The following is a 24,433-nucleotide window of genomic DNA, read 5'->3' on the forward strand; positions in this document are numbered from 1 at the left end:
AATCTGGATGCCTACCTGATTTATATAGGGGGTTCCAGGCCACCTAGGGCTATATACTGAGACCCCTGCCTCAAAATAAATAAATATGCAAACAAACAAATGGAAAATAAATGCTAGTTGGATGCACGATATGGGTGCATAAACCTGCAATTCAATGACTCAGGAGGTAGAGGCAGAAGGATCTGAAGTTCAAGGTTATCTTTAAACTACATTAAGAGTTCAAAGGCCAGCTTGGGGTACATTTACCAGGATAACAACAATAGACATTAAGTACATTAAGTCCAAAGTGTCTTTACATTAACATTAGCTAGGAATTAAAAACACTTTTTTAAAGAATCTAAAACTTGGGGTTATTTAGACTTCTTACTCTTACTAGTTGGTTCTTGGTCTGATGGTACACTTGTGCTTTCTGATGTTTTTTCAAGATCATGTTGTAGAACCTAAAAGAAAAATATGTTTTAATAGCAAGACCTAGAAATATGTGGTCCCTATAGAAAAGGTAATTAATACTGTGTGGTTCTTGTCCAACTCCAGAGCTATAAAAAGAAAAATGTAACAGCCTCTTCTCAAATGTTTCAAAGAGGCTTTAGTTAAAAACTGAAAGATAGGTAATTAAAAAAGTTTCCTTCTTAGACAAGCACAAACAAATGACAGAATAAAATAGATCCCGTAAGTTTTTACTATTTTTCTCAGGATCTCATCTTAAAATGAAAGGCTGTCTTTAATTGTAACCCTTAAGCAGAAGTGATAAAGAAGAGAAAAACGAACAAAGTCAAGTGCTTGTAGCAGAGGAAGAAACAGGATCTGAATTCATCCCACAAATGGAAATACCCACTGCTAGTTAGTGAGGGCTACAATGGTAGGACAGGAGTTGATGATCATCAAAAGGAGCGATGCTGTTGAGTTGTTTTAGGAAGTAGCGACTCCTAGTGTTTTATGTCCAACCTCACAGAAGATAGAAGATGGTATTTTATAGAACTGAGCTAGCTAGCTAGCTAAGAGTGGGAGGAGAGAGAGGTAGAATAAAAAAATGCATTAAGTGAGGACTTGGTTTAAAAAAAAATCAAAGAAAATAATGGTCTAATCTAAGTCTACAACCTACTCTACCCACTTAATTAAGAATACCAACAGTGGAACTTCTATGACCCAGGGTGGAGAACCGAGAACGATTTTTAGAGAAACCACTCCAACAAAAGTACCAACATAAACTGACAACTGGAACTTTCTATCAGAAAGTAAAATGCCTATAAAAAATGCCTTATAGAGAAACTCCATAGAACCCAAGCCATTTTTTCAAAATAGTGTGTGTGTGTGTATGTTCATCTCTATAAATCTTTAAACAGTCAAGGTTCAACAGATAGATATTTAAAGCTTACATAACATCATATAAAACAATCAGGAAAATGTTAAAGGCTTTTAGACACAATAGGTACGAAAGTTGAAAACTAATTAATACAAGCATTAAGATCCGAGATACAGTCCAAAAAATAAAGCAAAATGATAAAACAATGGAACAGTAAAAAGAACAGAGGGAAAAATGAGATATTAACCAAGAGTTAACTATTTTACAATATATCATTTCCAAAGACAGAAGAGAAAATGGTGGCAAATAAAGAAATGTAACAAATATAAGAAAAGAATATAAATAGAAAAAAACTAAACGAATACCCAGATGATAGAACAAAATCACAATAAAGCTGTAACGCTCCAGAAGTTTGGGGCTGTAAATCTTTCAGGGTAGGGGACAGGACAAAGCTATACACATAGGGTTAGAATGGAGAAATCACAGGACATCTGCGAAGCAGCTCTGTGACCAACATGATGAAGCAGTAAGATCAATCTCTAAAGGAAATACTTTCAACACTCAGGATTTTTTTAAAAAAATATGTAATATCTAAAAATATTAACCTTTTATGCATTTTCTCAGAAGGTTACTAGATGGTTTATTATCCCTGAGAGGAGGTCACAAACCACAAATAAGAAAAACAAAGGACTAGATTCTATAAATAGAGACCTGATGAAGATAATGAAGAAAATGGATTCTTAGGTTGGTAACTATTCAGCAGATCTAGAATGCAGCAGAAAGGGATAATATTTGAAGAAAACAACAACAACAACAAAAATTCATTTAGCTCCATCTACCAAATTCTGTGGAGAGCCTTGTATAGATAGCTACTAGAGAACAGGATAGAATACTCAGGGATGTATATGTTCAAAGAATAATAATAAAAATGGAGACAATTACTAAATGTGGTGGAAGATATATAAGGAAGCAGTAACAATATTAACTTGGCTCAGCAGCTGGAAATATTTATATTGTTTTGCTAAGTCTATATTTAAACTAACACACACATACACATACACAGTCACTCAAAAAACAGAAGTAAATAGCAGAAGAAACTGTACCAGGTATAGCCTCTTGGTTTAGATAAAGTAAATGCAGGAAAACAAATGATTTTATGATATAAGATATTTTATATATTATTTTAATTTGTGACTAGGAGAAAAATAGGAAACTTATTCATATCTTCTAAAGTATCTTATAGTTTTATAAGATTAAAAAAAGATTAAAGTATTTTAAAGATTATAAAATATAAAAGTAAATGTTTAAGATTATTTTGTTTTTGAGACAGGGTCTCCTTGTTTAGCCCTGGCTGTCCTTGAACTCATAGAGATTATCTGTCCACCTTTGCTTCCAGAGTACTGGGATTAAATACATATGTCATATACCTGGAATGTTTCAGATCTAAATAAATACACTAATTTTTCAATAAATATTTTTCTAATTATGAAAATGGTGATGGAAAAAGCACACACTTTGATAGCTTTCAGAAGACTCTTGTTTTCAGTGGCTGAGATAGGACAGGTGTTTGTAACATAATACCTGACTGTCGTGTTCACTTTCTTCTGTAGTTTCAGTGTTAGCCTGAAGTGAAGTCTGGACATCCACAGGACTCTCTTCAAAGTCTTCCATTTCTTCATCCTCATTTTCATCTTCTCCACTTCCATAATTAGTTAAAGCCTGACTTTCAGCTTTAGACAGATCTAAGTTGATTACACACAAATTTTAGTAACTCACAAATTCATCTTCAGGATGGGGGTGGGTGTACAGATGAATTCTCACTGTGTTGCTGGTTCTAACTCCTGAACTGAAGTTATCCCAGTACCTCAGTCTCCTACTGTTGTGCATCACCACATCACCCATGCATTCTTAGTAATGGTGACTGTCTATTTTATCACTGACACAGGTACTGTATATACTGTGTCTGAAGTATTCAAACTAGTGTACACTTCAAAACTGTGGTGCAGAATGGGAAGGTAATTTAATCAGGTTACACAGATCATTCAATCAAAATGATACTGCGACTCAAATCTCAATGCATGACTACAGAAAACATAAATATGTCTCAAAGCCTTTAAACTTACTAATAGACACTGGACACCTTTCACTTTCTTCATCTTCCTCTTGATCAGAAACATCAGATCTTACATGTTTGGGACCTTTGGCATCATATGCCTCAGAAGTCTGAGTCTGCTTAACTGTTTCAGTCTCATCCTTGTCCTGTAAACAATGTAAATAATAATTAACTCTTGGAGTACTTTAAAAAGGTATGTATGGTAAAGCTTTCATAACAATAATAACCACTCTGTTATAAAGAATTACTTCTGACATTCTAGTTTTGTTTTACAAGAAAAGACATTTAACTACATACTTGTAAAAAAATTAAGATAAAAGGTGTTAAAATTGTGTTTTGTTCTACAAGCATTATTTATAGACACAAGTTAGCACATACTTTGTCTTCATCATCAATCTCTCCAGCAGGTGAGCCATGATCGCCTTCAAGAATCCTTTTGGCCTAATAGCAAATCAATTAAATAGAGTTCAGCAGGAATGCTTATGTAATTCCAGTTTTTCTAATCTTAATAAGCCAGCAAATCACCTTTTTTGTCTATCATTATTCACATATAAACCACTAGAATTACTTACTCAATTGTCAAAAATATGTGTGCTTGCACACCAATCTAAGAGATTAGCTTATCATTTCTTTTATTTCTCAGTTTTATAGATGTTACTTTATCACATCTCATATTATCCTCTCAATGTCTATCTTTCTAAATGAATGTTTATGTATATTGTGTGTGTGTGCCTGTGGAGATCAGAGAATAACCTCTTATATTAGTCCTTATTAGTGTAGTGTGTGTGTACACCTGTAGAGATCAAAGGATAACCTCACATCTCTACCTTGAGATGGGCCAAATTTTTGTTTCCTACTATACCTAGACAATTTGTTTGTTAAGTTCTTTACTATCTCTATGGCATCACTTCCATTCTTATCACTTGACTTCCTTTGCAATAGCGTGGTTCAGAACCTACAAGCGTTCCAGGCAAGTACCCTATCACAACCTTATCATCAGCTCATATCTCCACTCTACTTAGAGAACTTTTGTCTTTATGGCCCTGTTTTGTTCAACTGCTCAACTCTGCCTTAGAATCACTACACTGAATTTTCTCTCTATGCAAAGCTTTCCCCCTTCCTCATGATGAACTCCTGTCTTTCAGGTCTACATTCATATTTCTGCCCCTGGCAAGAGTCTCAGGAGACTGCCTATCTAACACAGACTAAAAGACCTCTTTCCAGGAATTACTACGGTATTCTGCCACTTTATTTTCCTTATCTATTTACAACGGTTGAAATGAATTCTGTCTAGAATAAAAACATTGAGCACTATAGAGAAAATGGCCTAACTCTGTTTTAGAATCTAAGTTAGATGGGTTTCTCTGTCTGGGTCCTGGCTTGCTTTCCCTTCTCGTGGTCAGAGAATAAGGAAAAGGTGCCTACAAGGAAAGCCTCCTAGTAAGTCTTCCACTGCAGGAGAATTAATGATCCAGTCTCACATGCACTCATGATTAACAAGGCAGAAAAACTAGAGCCCTAGGCAATGGACTTGTTGGCTGGAAGTGACTTCCTTGTGATACATATTCTTAGAGACTCGCTGGCATTTGGCAACAGCCATCATAGGAAAGCTGACCAGGAACCAGATCCAGGTTCTCTCCTCTTTGGAGCTCTTAGTAAGCAATACTGAAGTGACCTGGACACCTCACAATTCAGAGTTAGCATCCATTCCTGTCTGCACTTTTGCTCTCCCCTTTGTGGTAATCCTAAGTTTAGTATGTAGCCCAAGTACCGATTTACACACTTGACTATGGTTTACTAAAAAGTTCTTGTTGAGGTCAAATGAGAGTTTATTTACTAATAATGACCAAGGACTAATTTCAGGCTAATGATAGCTATTTTTAAAAACAAAGGGAAAGTTACCTCTTTAGCATAAGACTGTATCACTCCAGCTGCTTCAATTTTCCTTTTGCATCTCTGTTTAACAGCTATACTATTATTATCCAAGTCTTGCATGAGCTTAAAGAAAGCCAACTCATTAAACAGCACTTCAGATATTTCTACAAGAAGATCTTCTCCACAGTCTTTCAGTTTTCTGCCTGCAAATTTTGCTAGTGAATCCTATTTAAAGATAAAACAAACAATTTTAAGATCATAGTAAACTTCAACTGTGGATAAAACAATACAGGTGGTTTAAAAGATTAAACTATAATACTTACCTAGAGAACATCAATATTCCTAATATTTTATATGTATATACATATAGGCTCTGGTTTTTCTGATTTTAATACTCTATTTCTCCTTTCCTTTTCCTCCCTCCAAAACCTCCCACACTCTTGCTTGCTCTTTCACCCTTACTTCAATATATTGTTACACACACGCATGTACATAAATAGATAAGCAGAACTTGCTTAGGCTGTATAACGTTAGTTCTTTGTGTATGACTGAGACCTCCTGGAGTTCCCCTATCCACATTAGCATGTCCACTGCCATTGTCTGTGTTCCAATACTTTTCAAAGTATTGAAAAACCTGAAACTAAAGTATTACTATAAAATATTCTATTACAAAGCAGACAATGGCACAATGCCCATCAAAATCCAGCAAAATTCTTCAAAGACTTCGATAGAATGGTACTCAGCTTCACTTGGAAAAGCAAAAAACCCAGGATAGCCAAAACAATCCTGTGCAATAAAAGAACTCTGGAGGAATCACAATCCCTAACTTCAAACTCTACTACAGAGCTACAGTACCGAAAGTAGCCTGGTATGGCATAAGAACAGACAGGAGAACCAATGGAACCGAATAGAAGACCCGGATATCAATCCACACATCTTAGAACACCTGAACTTTGATAAAGAAGCAAAAAATATCAAATGGAAAAAAAGAAAGCATATTTAACAAGTGGTGTTGGCGTAACTGGATATCAACATGTAGAAAAATGAAAATAGACCCGTATCTATCACCATGCACAAAACTCAAATCCAAATGGATCAAAGACCTCAACATAAAGCCACTGAACAGTATAGAAGAGAAAGTAGGAAGTACACTTGAACGCATTGGCACAGGAAACCACTTCCTAAATAAACCCCAGCAGCACAGACACTAAGAGAAACAATTAATAAATGGGACCTCCTGAAACTGAAAAGCTTCTGTAAAGCAAAGGACACGGTCAACAAGACAAAATGACAGCCTACAGAATGGGAAAAGATCTTCACTAACCCCACATCAGACAGAGGTCTGCTCTCCAAAATATACAAAGAACTCAAGAAATTGGATACCAAAAGATTACATAATCCAATAAAAAAATGGAGTACAGACCTAAACACAGAACTGTCAACAGAGGAATCTAAAATGGCTGAAAGACACTTAAGGAAATGTTCAACATCCTTAGGCATCAGAGAAATGCAAATCAAAACAACTCTGAGATTCCACACCTGTAGGAATGGCCAAGATCAAAAACACTGAGGACAACTTATGCTGGAGAGGATGTGGGGTAAAGGGAACACTTCTGCATTGCTGCTGGGAATGCAAGCTGGTACATCACCTTTGGATGTCAGTGTGGCGATTTCTCAGAGAATTAGGAAATAACCTTCCTCAAGACCCAATAATAGCACGTTTGGGTTTATATCCAAATGATGCCTAATTGTTCCACAAGGACATGTTCATAGCAGCTTTGTTTGTCATAGCCAGAACCTGGAAACAACCTAAATGCCCTTCAATCGAAGAATGGAGAAGAAAAATGTGGTCCATTTACCCAATGGAGTACTACACAGCAGAAAAAAATGACAGCTTGACTTTTGCAGGAAAAGGGATGGAGCTAGAAAACATTATTTTGAGTGAGGTAACCCAGACATAGAAAGACAATTATCACATGTACTCACTCATAGGTGGTTTTTAGACACAAAGCAAAGAAAGCCAGCATATAAACCACAATCCCAAAGAACTTAGACAACAATGCGGACACTAAGAGAGACATACATAGATCTAATCTACATGGGAAGTAGAAAGTAGAAAAAGACAAAATCTCCTGAGTAAATTGGAAGTATGGGGACCTTGGGGGAGGACTGAAGTGGGGAGGGGAGCAGAGAAAAATGTAGAGCTCAATAAATATCAATAAAAAAATGTTGGAGATAAAAAAACACAGATTAAAACATTTTTGTTCACGTGTATGTATCTATGAGGATATGCCAAGTGTGTACAGATGCGTAAAACAAAATAAAACAAAAAAAGAGAGTGGCTAATTCCTAAACCCCTGAAGCTGGAGTCACAGGCAGCTGTGAGTGACCTGACATGGGTGCTGAGAATTAAACCCAGATCTTCTAAAAGAGGAGCAAGTGCTCTTAACAGCTGAGTCATCTCTCCAGCTTCTTTAAACCAATAAAATATTCTTGGAGTGTGGATAATTCTCAGAGATGGCCACATTAAATGAAAATACAGAAAGTCCTCTTAAATTTTTAACTAAGTAAAGAGATAATATTACGATGCCATCCAAAATGATTATTACAATGGATTCTTGAATAAGTTGTATAATATCAGAGAATGACAACAGAACCCTAACCAAAAGGTATGGAGGTAACAAGCAAAAATAAACTCTTACCTGTAATATACTTCCTAGTTGTTTATGAAAGAACTTGACAAACTCTTTGCTCTCATCGTTTTGTTGGGTGAGGGTCAAAACCATATGTCTTACTGAAGTGAGAAGTTGAGAAGAACACACCTCATCCATGTGCTCCTAAGAAAAACCCTAGTAGGTTAGGATATAAACTCATCTATTATTGAAAAAGTATTCATCTACACAATTTGTTTCTCTTGCATAGTTTCTCATTTTCCAGAGATATTGGCCAGTCTCTACAGTATACACACTGAAAGGTTTGGGGATTTTAACCCATTCACTAGAAAATAACAAAAGAAATTTTCTATTCCAATACTTTCTATCACTTCCCATCTGTACTAAGGAGAATTATGCATGCTGACCTTTCAACTTGTCTATCTTCCTGATTATAGTTTGTAATTTCTTTTTTTTTTAAATATTTATTTTTTTATTATGTATACAACATTCTGCCTCCATGTATGCCCGCACGCCAGAAGAGGGCACCAGACCTCTTTACAGATGGTTATGAGCCACCATGTGGTTGCTGGGAATTGAACTCAGGACCCTTGGAAGAGCAGGCAGTGCTCTTAACCTCTGAGCCATCTCTCCAGCCCTACAGTTTGTAATTTCAACCATGTTTCCAGTCTTACCAACCTTCTACCTAATTTCCTCTGTATTATGTCTATGGTTTTTCAAAGAAGAATGGCTTCCAGAGGCTCATAGAGTTGAATCTTAGCCACCGTGGAGTGGATTGCTTGGACAGGATTAGAAGGATAGGGCTTTCAGGTTTCAAAAGCTCATGCCAGGTCCAATCTCTCTCTGCCTACTGCTAATGACTTTCAACAACTCCAGCCACACTTGCTATGCCAGCCAACATGCTAATGAACTATTCCTCTGGAACTGTAAGCAAGCCCTCAATTAAATGCTTTTCTTGCCATGGTCATGGTGTCCTCCTTACAGAGCTAGTAACTACATCAGCAACACCTGTACCAATACCAATAACTAAAACTGCCTTCAAATATTATGAGATGTCTTCCTAACTTCTTTAAAAATAACACATAGAGCATGTCTCTTCTTGACTGCACCTTAGAAACCTTGTGAAAAAAACAAACAAGTGTGGTGGCATGTGTGTGATTCTAGCACTTGGAGTGGGAGGCAGGAGGTGATGGTTTTTAGTTCTAGGCCAACCATGGCTATATACTAAAACTCTTTTGCAAAAAACCTAAACTATATGTGAATTATGAAATAAACCTTAGCCTGATTAGCTTCTCAAGGTCAGTCTAGAGCAGACCTGTAACAAGTACTTTCAAGGTTCTCATCCCCTTTTCTGCTATTAATTCATTTAAGCAGGTCCTGTCACCCTTTCTCCATGTCAAATTCCACTCTTCCACTAACAAGCAGGTGGCCAAACTACATGAGACCAAAGGTTGACCTAAGTACATAAAACAAATAAGTTCATGTGCCAAGGCAGTTCCTTTCTGCAAGGGGCAAAGACTAGTAATTGTGGTGTTTTTTGTTTTTCTTAAGATGGTGTCTCATTACATTGCTCAAGCTGACCTGTGACTCTTGACACTCTTGCTTCAGCCTACTGACTACTGGAACTACAGGTATTTACCACCATGCTTGGTTTCTAACAAGTCAACATAGACAACATATTAAAAAGATATCTTACATTAAAAAATATTAACTAAAATATCACTTTTCCAATATTGTAATCATTTAGAAAAAATATTAAAAAATTATTCTACCACCTGGAAGGATTCCTCATGCCTTCTCTTTTCTGACTTTCCTTCTTTAAAACTATATGAGTATGTGTAGGGGCCTGAGTGCATGTATGTGTACCACACTTGTTCCCAGTGTCTGAGGCCAGAAGATGGCAGGAGAGCCCCTGGAATTGTACTTACTTGTGAAACAACACGCTGAGTGCTAGGAACCCAACTCGGGTCCTCAGTAAAAGCAGCAAATTCTCTTAACCACTGAGTCATCTCTCCAAACACAGATTAAACCCAAAACAACAGTGGGTGACTTTAATATCATACCTTACCAAAGACAGATCATTTTGGTAAAAAATAGGCACATCTGAGTTAAATGGCATTATAGACCAAATATATCTAACAGACATCTTATAATGCTTTGAGCATTGTTTTTTTTTTTTTTTTTTTTAACCTTACTGTTCTTTTGCTTAGATAGTCTGGTTTTCTGTTTTAGTGGTTCCCCCCCCCCCACCGTGTGTGTACCTCTCGGAATTTTTTGCTGCTTTCTGTTTGTTTTATTCTATTCTGATTTGTTTATCTGCCTGTTTTCTGAATAGAAATAAGAGGCATGGAACTGGATGGATGGGGAGGATCTAGGAGAATATGAGGGAGTGTAAATAATAAGAATATACTGTATGGGAAAAAAACTATTTAAAAAAAGTAACAGGAAGAAAGAACTTAAAATGAGCCTATGACAGTATATTTTATAGTTTTCCATCTCTGGGTGAAATGCAAACTACATTTTCACTTCCAATTTTTAAAATTTCCAACATTTACAATTTTTACTTTAGATGAAAAGAGTACAATTTTAAAATTCTTATTTTAGATGAAAACATAAAACAAAATTTCAAAAAGCAATTCACTTCTTCAACTAGCCTACAACTCACTATGTATAGTTGGCCTGGATCTCAGAGTTCTGCCTATTTATGCCTCCTGAATGTTAGAATAGTGTGCAACGCTACTACACCCAACCAAACTTTATTTGTACATTTTTTCCTTTGCCCTGTTAATAGCATTATTTACAAGTAGTATTATATAGACACTGTTAGCAATTATATACGCTGGTTTATTTTTTAAAATTATTTACCTTCAAAAAGGGAATGACTTCTTTCATAATTGCTTTAATTTGGCGGTCTAGTTGTTGAGTATCAATTCTAGGACACGGGACAGCAGAAACGTCACTTACAGGTTGTGACGAAACATGATTCTCAATAATGGGAGTTTCTACTTGTTAAGAAAAATGATGTATCAGCAAAAGTCAATAACAAATATAGATATATACACATTTATATAACATCTTATAAAATGTTATAATAATTTTATTCTAAAATAAAAAAAGGAAAAAACAAATATTTTATCAGTCCTTATAACCAAAAGAAAGCAGTAATAAAACCACTATTAAATAAAAAGGGTTTTAACTCTTTTTTTGTAAATACAGAATGGCAAGTACATAGTTCAGACTATCCTGAATTTGCAATGTAGCCAATACTAGACTTAATCCTCCTGCTACAACCTCTTGAGTTCTGTGATTACAGCTATGTCCAGCTAGCTTTAGCTTTCATATGCAACTTTTGATTATTACTTCTGATCACTCTAAAAACACACCTTCTAAATTACTGACTGTGGTAGTGGCAGCAGCTCCATCTTCATCCTCAATAACCCTGCAAGTACATCTCATATTTGAGTTACTTTCAGTCTCAGTCTTCATGCGTTCATATTCTCTCATTCTGGCTAATGCTTGATCCAAGTGAATCACGGTGTTACCTGAATTTGGAACAGAAATATTCCTAGAATATGTAAAAGCAAATCTTTTCCCATACTCTCAAAAATACAAAAATCTGAACACAAGGAAGTAAAATCAGTTTTTTAAAGACCTATTTTTCTATGTGTATGGATATATACATGTCTATGTAAGAGAATGTCACATGTGTGTGGGTAGCTCATTGAGGCCAGGAAAAGGTACTGATCCCCTTGGAGTTACAGGCACCTATAGTACTACAGCAGTAGTGAGCCACCTGATATAGGTGCTCTTAACTGCTGAGCCATCTCTCCAGTCCAGAATTAGCTTTGAAAGAATTTCCCTTTACTGTACTAATGAGGCACTTCATGTACATCATCATCAGCTATTTGTTTAATCCTTAAATAACCCTACAATGACAGCACTTAAGTAGCTTATTGCTTCAGATTGCATAACCAGCTAAGTAAAAGGATTGTTATAAAATTTGAGTTTTTAACTCAAACTATTAGCTTCACATTTTTATTAAAAACACGTCTGGAGAAACCATGGATTTTCCTCAATAACTAAGTAGATGATCTTTCTCCTTAAGGAAAAATAAAGTTTCATTTAATAAGAAAAACTAATATAGTTCATATTTGAAAGGTCAATGTTTTTCCCAAGAATATAGCAAACTAGACATGGGTCCTACTTCTTCCGCATTTGCATACAAATAGAGAGTAGATAATTTGCCCCAGGTCAAGGAATAAACAAGAGTCATGGATTTAGACTGACAGATTTTTTTGTGTGTTCATCCAAGTTATTTCCTTAGTCAAAGACTGCCAAGAGAGCATCTTAAAGTCACATGCAAGATTATTCAGAAAGCTCTGCTTACCTAGATCATCTGTTGCAAAAGGCTCAAAGTTGGAAGATATAGACATGACACTCACATTATCAGCATCGTTCTGTTCACTTATTTTGTGTGTTTCTCTTTCAAAGTTCTTCTCGAAAGTTTCCTAAGTTAAACAAAAATCACTAAATAGTCTATTGAAATCACTAAATATTACATCTAACACAGAAACTCTTATTTCCATAAAACCATATACCGAAAAGGGTACTAAGAAGTTGCATGAGTAATCTACCCAGACAAGACCACAATAAATCCATTATTAAAACATTAAAAACATTAAAGTATTAAGTAATCTTGGAGAACTTCCTTGATAAATAAAAATAAGAAAGCCAACTCTCATTAAAATTATAAATTGACTGTTAATATTTTAAATTATCTTTACATTCTAATTGACACTTTATCTCTAGATCCTTACTATATGTATCTCATTTGTAGTGACATTTCATTTGTATTTGAATAAATGAAACTTGCCTGAGGGATCAGAAGAGTAAAACAACCCCACTGGCCAGCCTGACATCCAGGCAGCAATTAACACACACCTTTTATCCAAGCAGCCACTCTAGCTTGCCACAGAAACCAGGCAGTAGTGGTTAATCCCAGAACTAGAGAGGATTATAAAATGGAAGGAGATAGTTTTCAATCACAGTCTTATTCTGAGATTTCTGGAGGCAGGATTGCCATTTTCGGACTAACGTAGAGGTTAAGAGTCAGTGGCTAGCTGCTTTACTTTTCTGACCTTTAAGTTAAACTCCCAATTTCTGTCTCTGAGTTTTTATTAATCATGCTTTACTCACTGTCTTATACCTGAAGAATTACATGACATTCATATTTATAAAACTATATTTTATTTGGCACAACATTTAATAATGTACCTTTTGAACAAATGGATACATTTATATAATCAGCTTCTCTAAAGACCATTAGCTTGACATGGTGGTTTTAGTCATAGCACTTAGGAAACAGGCAGACAGATCTCTGTGAGTTCACCAGTCAGGTCTCTAAAGGGAGTTATAGGTCAGCCAAGAATAAACAGTGAGACCCTCTCTCCAAAAAAAATAAGTAATACATTAAACATATATATATCACATATATACATCATATATATAATTTCCATCAGCTAAGTTGCTTTTGCATTCTCTATAGTTAATCTCTATCATCTCTCATCCATACAATTTTTATCACTTGATATCAGTCTTTCCCAAGTGATCTCAATGTCCAATAATCCTTACTATAATCTAGTAATTTCGTCTCCTTCCCCAAATGAATAAATATATGAATAGTCATGTCATTTTTAATTCCCCCAATAAAGGAACATACCATTTTCAGTTCATTGTAATAATTTATCAAAGTATTAAGTACTCATTTCCTAATTTACATCTAACATTATAAAAATGGAAACTAGGGAACTGAATCTTTCCCAAGTTATCACAATGCCCAGTAATCAGCAAGCACCAGGTTCAATAAGAGGTGTTGTCTCAAAAGACAATGTAGAAAACAATTTAGAAAGACATTCTATATCAACTCCAGGGTTCCATACACAGGTGCACAAACACATCTACCACACACATACACACACACACATTCACATACACATTATGACACATATACATTATATGTGCACAAGTACAACAAAACATAAGTTATATAATTTTTAGACACAGGTTTGTCTTACAGAGCACAAGATTTAGAGCATGAAGAACAATTTTAAGTGGAAAGGTGAGTTAAAGAGGTACTGTCTTCAACATGAGTTTTGGAGCAAAAAAATAACAGGAAATCGTCAATTGTTTCCAAGTACATTATTCTATCAAAAAAAAGAGACAAAATATCCTTTTGGAGAAATTTCATCTTCAGAAAACATTGTGTTAACATTACAATAGTGAGAAAAATCACAACAATGTTGAGTCCAACCCTTTACTTAGACTCAGATGTCTGCTAATCAATTATTTTATTCTTACTCAGAGATCTCTAGGTGCAGTGAGTTATTTAAGAAAGGCATTTGCTATACAAGACCAATAATCTCAATGCCTAAACCTGTAAATAGGCCACTCCCAAGTATCTGGCATATAAAAGTATCCTATCATTTTTTATGTTTTTATATTGATTAAAAAATTTGTCTAAGTAGAATACATTAAATTACATTTATTATTTTTTGAATGATTTTCTTTTGTCCAGGTTTTCTGTGATCTGACTGCTATTTGACCTACTAAAAGTTCTCAAGAACACAACAAAGACTTATTAAATACCCATTAAAGATATGTATGGCTACTGCAGGGTTCTTTTAGGTTTTGTTGTTGCTTTGAGACAGGATTTCTCTGTGTAACAGCCCTGACAGTCTTGGAACTAACTCTGTAGACCAGGCTGCCAGGCTTCTGTGAACTCACAGAGATCTGTCTACCTCTGCCTCCGGAGTGCTGGAATTAAAGGTGTGGGCCACCACTGCCCAGCTGCTGCAGGATTCTTAATTTATCATTTGTTAAAGCTCAATATCAACTGTATGATCTAACTTCAGCTTTTGTTTAATATACATTGACAGTAGGTCCACACATGACATATCATATTGGCTTACATCATCAGTAGTAGCAAGGCTTTCACTTGGAGTAAGTTCTGAGTTTGATGCTACCCAAGTACCAGAATTCACAGACTTTACATTTTCTCCTTCTTTTTCATCACTTTCAGAAATATGTCTGGACACGATATCCTAAATAAGGAAATGAAGACATTTATATAAAACACACACACACATATATGTTTAACTCCAAATTTGTTACAAATTTAAAATTCAAAGGAGATGAAAGATAAAATAAAGTATTTTTCATAGATTAAATAAAAGTCATATATATATATATACATATATATATATATATCACAGAAAATGAATATAAAGACATAAGAAGTTTAAAATAAAATGGTGCAAAAAGCAGAGAACAAATCTAATGGCATAGAGAGCAAGGATGTGCCTCACTTAAGAAAGTTACCATTGATAAGCATGGACTAAACTGATAGAATATGAGGTACCATATACCTGCAATGCATATAAAGCCCTCTGTCTCAAGTAGTCTGTATTAAGTAGTTGCAGCTCATGGAAAAGTTCAATAAGAAAATGTGGACGAGACTCATTTTGAGAAATTAATGTAGCTACTTCAGAATAAATAGTATCCCGTAAAGCTTCAAACATGGAAAAATCACTTCCAGTTTCTGGAAGATAAAAAAAGATCAAGAAAACAACAATATAATACCTTCATACTAACTCCTATTAATCTGTATCATTTTCTAAGCTTTAATTGAACATAATTCTATTTCAGGACTTTAAAAAAAAATCCTAAAATATACTGATAAATAGTATGTATTAAAAGATTTAAATTCAATAATAGCAATATCTGATGCCACATAGAATATCAATTATGAATTAAAATTAATATTAAATTAACCTCAATAAAAAAATTGACCAGACGAGGTATAGCTTACCCAGCAGTGTGGAACATAAGGAAGGGCTGCAAGTTAAAACAAGCAGCTTGAGCTACATAGCCAAAAACTGGCTGAAAACAACCTGAAAAATTGTATGTACTTCATGGGACTAATCACTGAGATCTATAAGCACTTGAATGCAATAAGCTAGATTAACATAACTTTGGTTTATTTTGGTAATACAAACGTCATTTAAAAAATAGAAAATCTGTTTATTAATATTGAGAAAAAATATATTACAGCATGGCACTGTACAATTATGCCATAACTGGTCAATTTCACTACAATGTCATATTTACATTACTGGTTCAAATCAGAGCAGAAGGTGCCCAATTACAGTTGCTAGTTTTACAGACACTCCAAATCACCGTATTATTCAGCTAAAACACTGTCCCATGAACTCATGACAACTTTTTTAAAGTCATACTCTTTTTGTGGGGTGTGTAGTGATGGAAACCAGTCCCAGGCCTTTGAATAATATGCTTAGCCTTAAACTTTTTTTAGGAGACAAATAAATTTTGTGTTCTCTCTAGTAACAGACAAAAACAAAAACAGCTCACACCCAAGTGGTTCTAATAACTGCAAAATTCTGTAATCTTTCTAGAACAACAGTAGAACTTGCAAGTATCTAGTTAAATATTTTTCTTCAAAATAATGGTTCTAAGAAAAATTTAAAATGCTGAGTTTCAATATATGTCGCTTTTTTAAAAGCATGCAAAGAACATGAAGATGTAATCATTTTTGCAGACAGGGATAAGATAATGCAGAAATAATGTATTCTAATGAAAAAGAATAAGCTCTGCACTAATTGGCTAAGTTACATGAGCAAGTGTTCATTTCCACAATGTAAAAGACATGCAAGCCAGCCAATCTTTCCTTAAGACGGATGCGCGTTTTTAAAGGTGATGGATTAAAGTTCTCCTCAGTTTCATAGTTTAATATATCCACATGTGATGTATCAAAATAAAAGTAACACTAACTAAAATAGGAATGAAAACCAAGACATCTTCATTTCAAGGAAGGAAAATCCAGACCAGGGTACTACTTGTTATGTAAATGTTCAATCCACATATGGCAAAATAATCAGAGTTTAATTTTTAAAATATTTCTTTCAAAGCTTAAAGTAATGGCTTAACAGTTTGATAAGATAAAAAGTATTCTATGACAAAATTATTCCTAATTACAACCTTCATCTCATTTTTTTTATGCCATTAGAAGTTTTAAATTTCATGTCAGTCTTTCCTCCTAAACTAAAATTAATGCTAAAAAACTCCTTAATCTCTGTCAACCGAATTTAGATTCTATTACTCAACATCTAGTATATTTGTCAGGTTCAGTCCTTGTTTTGCTTGACATTTTGGTTATGAACCAAGCCTTTAACAGCTCAGCCGATGCTCTCACCTATGTTTAACTTTCTATAGAAACCCCTAAGGATTCAAATAGGACTTTACTTTCCATTCATATATTGCTGCAGGAGGAGCTGAAATGTTTTTATAATTGTAAATCATATGAATCACATTAAATAAAAAAAAAATCCCTCTCATTACTGCTGCAATAGGGGATAAAATACTTTTTAATTCTAATTCATATAAAACTGTATCTAATACAAATATGTATTTTGGAGTTAAAATAGCATTTTGGAATATTTCTAAATTTCTAAGATCTTTATTAATTATAGTCTATGCCTATCATAGTTGGATTTTTTTATTTTTCTTTTCAGATATTGACAGGTAGCAAAAAAATAGCTATGGTATAAAAACAGCTGTATCTACTTACAAAAAAATTAATGCTTGTTGCTATTTCAGATACATGAAACAAATAAGTTTCAAACACTATTACAAAAACAGTTTCTATCACTTTTACAGATGTGTTGGCTAGATTTCACGTTAACAAAACAAGAAAGGTACCCAGTTTTACCAACAGTAAATTATAAGTAAAAGACTGTAGAATATGAGTTTCTTATCTTTATAAGTTCAGTAAAATACATACACTAAGTTAAATCCAAAAGAGAAAATAAATTCAAGGGCTGAAAGGATGATTCAACAGTAAGAGCACTGGATGCTCTAGGAGGACTCGGGTTCAGCTCCCAGGACCCACATGGTGGCTAACAACTGCCTGTAGGTCCAGCCCAGGCATTCAACTCACAGAAATACAAGTAGGCAAAGAATCCACAAACATAAAACTAAAAAACAAAACAAGTTGGGTCTGGTAGCACACGGTTTTAATTCCAGCACTCAGGAAGCAGAGGGAGGTGATTCTCAAGTTCAAGGCCACCCTGGTCTACACAGAAAGCTCCAGGACAGCCAGAGCTCTCTGTACAGAGACCCTAATAGAACAAAACCAATCAAACAAAAAATTTAGGATAATATAAAAATTTTAGATTCAAAATAGAAAGGTAACAAACATGGACACCAGAATTAAGCAGAGTGTTACCTGGCACTTCATCACATGCATTTCTGTTAGATTTGCTAGTTTGGTCTAGTATTTTAGCACACGTTGTAGGAAAGGACAGACACAGGAGGAACATAATATGTCTATGTGTTGTAAAGACAGCCTTTATAATAAGTGATTGAGAAAAATAAAGAAATTAAAAATGTTTGCCTACAATGACATGTCATTGCAAGGAATGGTTTATGCTTTATCTGCAAACAGTCTCATCAGAAGGGCAGGAGAGATGATGCAGTGGTTAAGAATAAGCACTAGATCTTCCAGAGGACCCATGTTCGATTCTCAACATTCACAGTGTGGCTCACAACCACCTATAAACTACAGTCCCAGATCTGATGCTCTCTACTCCCTTCCTCAAGGACTTCATGTGGTACCTAAACAAAACATCCATAGGCATAATTCTTTTATTTAAAAATTGGAAGTAATCTCAGTAAAGAAACTCAGCTATAAGCTAAATGACAGTCATAGTGAAGTACTATCATTTGGGGAGGAGCCTATAATTCCCATGGGAGAAGAAGAAACCATAATCCAATAAAAACAATAAATGCTGTACTCTAGCTAGCAAAGTCACAATAATCATTATCAATAAACAATGCAGAGAATCTTAGGGTCACAATAAATGAAAAACATGCCTTTTAGAATATTAAGGAGTAGCATATTTAACATGTTTTTACACTCAAAATATTTAATTCACCAAAATTCAATAATTTTTGAGACAAGTTATTACTATGTGTCCCTGGCTGGTAGACAACTCAATATGTGGACGAAACTGGCCTCCAACTCACACAGATATGCCTGTCTCGGACCTCTGAGTTCTAGGATTAGCCCCATGTGCTACCATGCTTGAACTCAATTTTTTTTAAACCGACAACAATAAAATTAGGAATACTAACTTTCAATGGAAGTAATAATACTAAATTTTTATGAAGCCATTCAATTTTGTGGCCTTTCTCAACTCCCACCCAACTCTTTGGCAATACCACTGTTGGGTAAAAAGATAGTGAAAAGAGACGAAAATTTTAAAATTTTGCTGGGCCCAATACAATAGAATTGTTATTTTTTTTTCAAAAGAATCCTGCACAGTTAAAAGTTCCATGCTATTAACTCCTAGCAATATAAGCTTGAGAAAGCCATTTCAAAATACAAGCACATGTGAAGTTTCTATCCCAATTACAAAGCTAACAACTATTAGTAAACATAAACGAGCTTATAGTTTATAAAACTACTGTAAATATTTTGACACAATTTCTTCTATCCTTGTTTTCCTTTATATTTTTATTCATACATAGCTGAAATTAGACTGTTCAGCCAACACTTAACCCTCAATTTTTGTTTCTCACTTCTACTCCCTTGGGGTGAATTCCAAAGAATAGATACTAGGTTAAGGGTATTGTTTTCCAAATTTTATAAGAAAGTCAATCATATTGACAGTCTTTTAACAGTGCTGGAAGAAAACAGGCATTTTTCCGCATGATTCCACAACTGCAAAATGGAAATAAAGCAATGGCATTATGAGACTCAAATGGCATGGGTAAAAATTTTATAAAACAAAAACTGGTAATCAAAAAAATAGTAGCTGACATCATTTTTCATCAAAGGAGACAAACGAGACTATGAATCTCTCTGTATTTGAAATGTACCTATTCTTTAAAAAAAATCAGTAAAATATAGGTGCTGATTTGCAGTAGCCCACAAGTGACTCAGTTTCTATCAGGAATCCATTCTAGCTCAAAAGTCAGAGTTCAAGCTTGCCTGCTCTGCTTGCTCCAGTATCCTTGAAGGCTGTGAGACAGCTCTGATTAAGCCCATGTGAAAGAGCATTTTGTCCATGAGAAAAGAACATACTAGCTAGTAGAAAGAATACTGCTGATGCCAAACCTTAGGGAACATCCAGATAGAAGAAACTGCTTGTTCTAGAACAGGAATGGTCTTGTGGTTAGATATCGACTGTGCTGTGCTGTGCTTTGTTCTGCTTTTGTATATAAGCTGGCTCTGAAATAAACTCGGGGCTGGCTATCCAGAGTAAGTTGGCAGTCCCCCGAATCTATCCTGTGTTTTCTACCTCAATTTCTCTCAACATGTCTTTAGCCTCGGCACTGCCTTCCAGACACCCTGGCTGACTTGGTTGGAGCGGCTCTGACACTGACTTAAAGTAAAACGGTGGCAGTGACTGACTCTAGTCAATCAACACTTACCACATATCATACCAACACTTAGTATAAAAATATAAAAAGTAGTTGCTATCAAAACACACAAAAATTTAAAATCATTTAAACTACATTCTGTGACTCAGATAATGGAAAATAACAGGCAAGAATGGAAATGAAAGGGAAAGCTGGTTAACCTTAGATTCAGACACAAGATTCCAGAATTAAAATTTCACTTAAGAATGAAAGGAGCTGGGCAGTGGTGGCTCGGGAGGCAGAGGCAGGCGGATCTCTGTGAGTTGGTGGCCAGCCTGGTCTACAAACAAGAGATAGTTCCAGGACAGGCTCCAAAGCTACAGAGAAACCCTGTTTTGAAAAACAAAAACAAATCAAAACAACAACAAAAGAATGAAAGGAACAAAGAAAAACAACAACAAAAAAACAGGCAAAAAGGAGATAAATGTGATATGGAAAAGATAACAGCTGATGACTGGTAAGCTGAAAAAACATGGCAGCCATGGGAATGTCTGATTCAGTACCACTAAAAAAAGTTTAAGGCAGAGGCTACATTTGTTATACAAAGGGATGCACACTTTAGCACAGGTATAATGCAGCAAATGTTTTAAGAAGGGAAGTAATGAGATTTCATATCAAATCCTATTTAGGTAAGAGTTTCAAAATTTCAATTAGGAATTCCATATATATTATCAATTATTTGTTTTAGAAGAATTTTAATATGTAGATATAATAGAAAGATCAAAGCAACAAAAAAATGGTTCCAGTTTACATTTCTCTGATTAAAACATTTCAAATGACAGAACTCTGTGAAAGCCTACTGTTAAAACTGGCTTTATTGTAGTTTTTCAAATTTAAGATGAATTCCTTGGATTAAAATAAATAAAAAAAGGAACATACCTGAAGATATTTCTGCAGACCTACTATATTTTATTATTTTTTCCAGCTGCTCATGATTCTTTCTGCTGAATAATTTTGCTTGAACAGGCTCTTCAGTCTGGGCTGAATGTCTGTTCCTACTTTTGCAAGGTTCACATGTGCTAGACACACTGGCACTTTCATACCCTCGGGTAAAAGAAGTGACAGCTGTTATCAGTTGCAGCTAACATCCCTGGAAGGGAACTAGTTTCCATAGTAAAACAGTACAAGTAGCTCGATTTAGAGCGGTATAGCAGTCTGGCATAAACAGAATACAAAGTAATGTCTTTTGAATACCTTCGAAATAACCTTCAGAAGGGTAAAGCAACAAGAATCGATTCTAACCGTCCAATTACATCTTTTGATATGTATTGTAATACCTCAACTGAAAGTAAAGCTATGGGAAATCTTATGAGATCTGAATTCTCTACCAGACTTTAAGTTAACACGTTTTCAATGTTAGGAAACACGAAACAGAAACACTCCACTAAATTTTCTTCCTAATGTTTCATTGTGTTATATTGTCACAACTCAACTTCTTTCCTTCTCCATGGAGAGATAGCTGCATCTATCCTTTTCTCACTGAATTAAAATATATGCTGATCAATATATTAACCTCATATTTCACTCTGTCTTATTTCTGACATAGTTTTAGTCTATTCCCAGATCATTTTTATTCTTTTGGTCACAGAAGTGATGCAGTACATTTGGTAAAGCAAGCCAAGTTTAGCTTCTTTCCTTGACTACTTTTATATATTTATTCTTCTATGTATGCTGAGGCCTTTTTGTTGTTAAGTTTCAAAAACAACCCAAGGCAATGCAAAATAGACTAAAATTAAATGCACTTAATTTGAAGAAGACCTGTATTTAATTTTATACATTTCCATCTCAGAAGGAGCTGTTTTTATACTTAATCTTTTTAAATTACCCAACATATATAGCTTTTTGTAAAACTACTATTTTTCTTGTTACTAAATGTTTGCTCACTTACTCAGTTCCCAACTACTTCATCAATGTACCTTAACATTTTATCTTCCAGTATCTTTGGGGATTGTGTAGTATACCAAAAACAAAATAGAGAACAAAAAAACAAAACTAACAGAAACAAGTATTTCTGCTTACTAATAGTCATTCCAATTATTCCTGGTCCTAAGTTTCCTAATAAAGATAACCAGATAAACAGGTTCATAGTAGAGATGGTCCCTCTTTAGTTTCCTATTTTTGCAGAAATGTCTGTGAAGTGTTTCCATTTTACACTACAGAAGACACTGGCTAATGGCTTTATTGTTCTCTACTATTTTGGTTTTGTTTTGTTTCATTAGGAATGACTTCAAATCTAACCTACCACTATGGATATGACTTTTTTTCCTGGCAACAAATCAAGAGAGTGTTCCTGAAGTAAATTTAACAGTCAATTGTGTAATATTCTTTTGATGTATTAGCAGCTGCTAAAACTTTACTGATTTTTTATTTTGATACATGGTCTTGTTCTAATAGCTCAATCTTCCCTTGAACGTGTAGCAACCCTCCTGCATCAGCCACTTTACCTTTCAATTATATACTGAGATTAGTTTGTGTATATGTGTTTGCATCTATACCTCACAGCTGAGCACTGGTGGTCCATGCCTTTTGACACAGCACTTGGGAGGCTGAGGCAGGAAGATCTCCGAGTTACAGGCCAGCCTGGTCTACATATTGAATTCCAGAAAAACACAAAGAAATCTTGTCTCGAAAAACAAAAAACGAAACAAAAACAAAAACCCAAAACCAACAAAAAAGCACCACAAAGTGTCTATATGTCTTTATCCTTTCCTCCACGTCTGTCTATTTTTGGTTCTTTGTGACATGATCTGGTATCACTTTGTGGCTCACATGCTCATCAGATTCACAGCAATCTTCTTGACTCACCTCTACAGTCCTGTGGTTGTAAGTGTATGCAACCATGCCTACCTACTGTACGGTCTTCTTGTCTGTCTTTACACAAAGATCATCTATTATGAGTCAAATGTTTCCATGGTTTGCTTCAAACAAAGCCTGCTCTCTTAGCTAAATACAGCAATTCTTAAATTGCAGTCCCAGTCCACTGTAACTTGCACCTCTTTTTTTGTTTGCTTGCTTTGTTTTAATAAATTGGACATAGATCTGGACAGCTTTAAAGAAGCAAGTCCTCGGGCTGGGCGGTGGTGGTGCACACCTTTAATCCCAGCACCCGGGAGGCAGAGGCAGGCAGATCTCAGTGAGTTCAAGCCCAGCCTGGTCTACAAAAGCCAGTTCCAGAACAGGTACCAAAGCTACAGAAAAACCCTGTCTCGAAAAGCCAAAAAAAAAAAAAAAGAAAACAAAAAAAAAAAAACCCCAAAAAACCAGAAGAAGAAGAAGAAGCAAAAGCAAGTCCTCCTTGGCCTACCAAATGCTAAGATTACAGGGATATTGCCTCTATAGCATACTGGATTATATATTATCCATCTTTCTTCTCTAGAATGTGAGATTGCTTGATGCCAGTTAGGCTCCTTTTTATATAAAACTTAATTCTTTTCTCTGGAAACAGATTTTTACTCATCTTTGATATTCAGGAATTTGATCACCCTGCACATCACTGTATATGCAGTGTCCCCATTCCTTCCTGAATGGACAAAAATTGGCTGTTCTGAATTGTACTATCTCAAACCCTTTATCACTTTACCATGTATTCAAATATTGCTTCTTGCTTTTACTTTTACAAATCATAGCACTTTAGATTTCAAAGATTTTTCTCTTAAGCCTCGAAAATAAGCCCTTCTAATTGATTTTATCTCCTACCACCTTTTGGTCTATAATGACAGAATTTTTTTCTTTGATTTTATTCAAAATTGGTAATTTGGGAGTCCATATCTATGTACCCTCTTTAATAAACAATATTAAGATAAAAGAACCATTTCTCTAGTTTTAAAGAACTTACATATTAAAATTCAATCTGCTTAGATGCCTTTATCAATTTGTTCAACTGTGAATTTCCTTCAAAACATTCTTTTGCTAGATTTTGCTTGTTCTGGTAGTCTGCTTCTATGAACTCTCTCTGGTTGCTAGTTTTCTTTT

At 34.9% G+C, this 24,433-nt stretch overlaps 1 protein-coding gene across 21 annotated transcripts in view; it reads right to left on the reverse strand.

Moving 5' to 3' along the window:
* Window positions 1-24,433, reverse strand: part of Pcm1 (pericentriolar material 1) — an 89,415-nt gene that overhangs the window by 6,881 nt on the left and 58,101 nt on the right. For 10 of the 21 annotated variants that reach the window (XM_038325114.2, XM_038325109.2, XM_038325121.2 and 7 more), the window contains 12 exons: window positions 21,341-21,505; window positions 15,388-15,560; window positions 14,932-15,063; window positions 12,351-12,471; window positions 11,347-11,505; window positions 10,829-10,968; window positions 7,994-8,128; window positions 5,319-5,516; window positions 3,795-3,857; window positions 3,427-3,562; window positions 2,885-3,045; window positions 368-440 (listed from right to left, as the gene is read on the reverse strand). In XM_038325114.2, coding sequence (XP_038181042.1) covers window positions 368-440; window positions 2,885-3,045; window positions 3,427-3,562; window positions 3,795-3,857; window positions 5,319-5,516; window positions 7,994-8,128; window positions 10,829-10,968; window positions 11,347-11,505; window positions 12,351-12,471; window positions 14,932-15,063; window positions 15,388-15,560; window positions 21,341-21,505 — 1,656 coding nt within the window. The remainder of the gene's footprint in view (window positions 1-367; window positions 441-2,884; window positions 3,046-3,426; window positions 3,563-3,794; window positions 3,858-5,318; window positions 5,517-7,993; window positions 8,129-10,828; window positions 10,969-11,346; window positions 11,506-12,350; window positions 12,472-14,931; window positions 15,064-15,387; window positions 15,561-21,340; window positions 21,506-24,433) is intronic. The other 11 variants (XM_038325111.2, XM_038325127.2, XM_038325124.2 and 8 more) reach the window with 6 other exon arrangements.

Source organism: Arvicola amphibius, chromosome 4 (assembly GCF_903992535.2).
Source record: "Arvicola amphibius chromosome 4, mArvAmp1.2, whole genome shotgun sequence".
Taxonomy (NCBI): Eukaryota; Metazoa; Chordata; class Mammalia; order Rodentia; family Cricetidae; genus Arvicola; species Arvicola amphibius.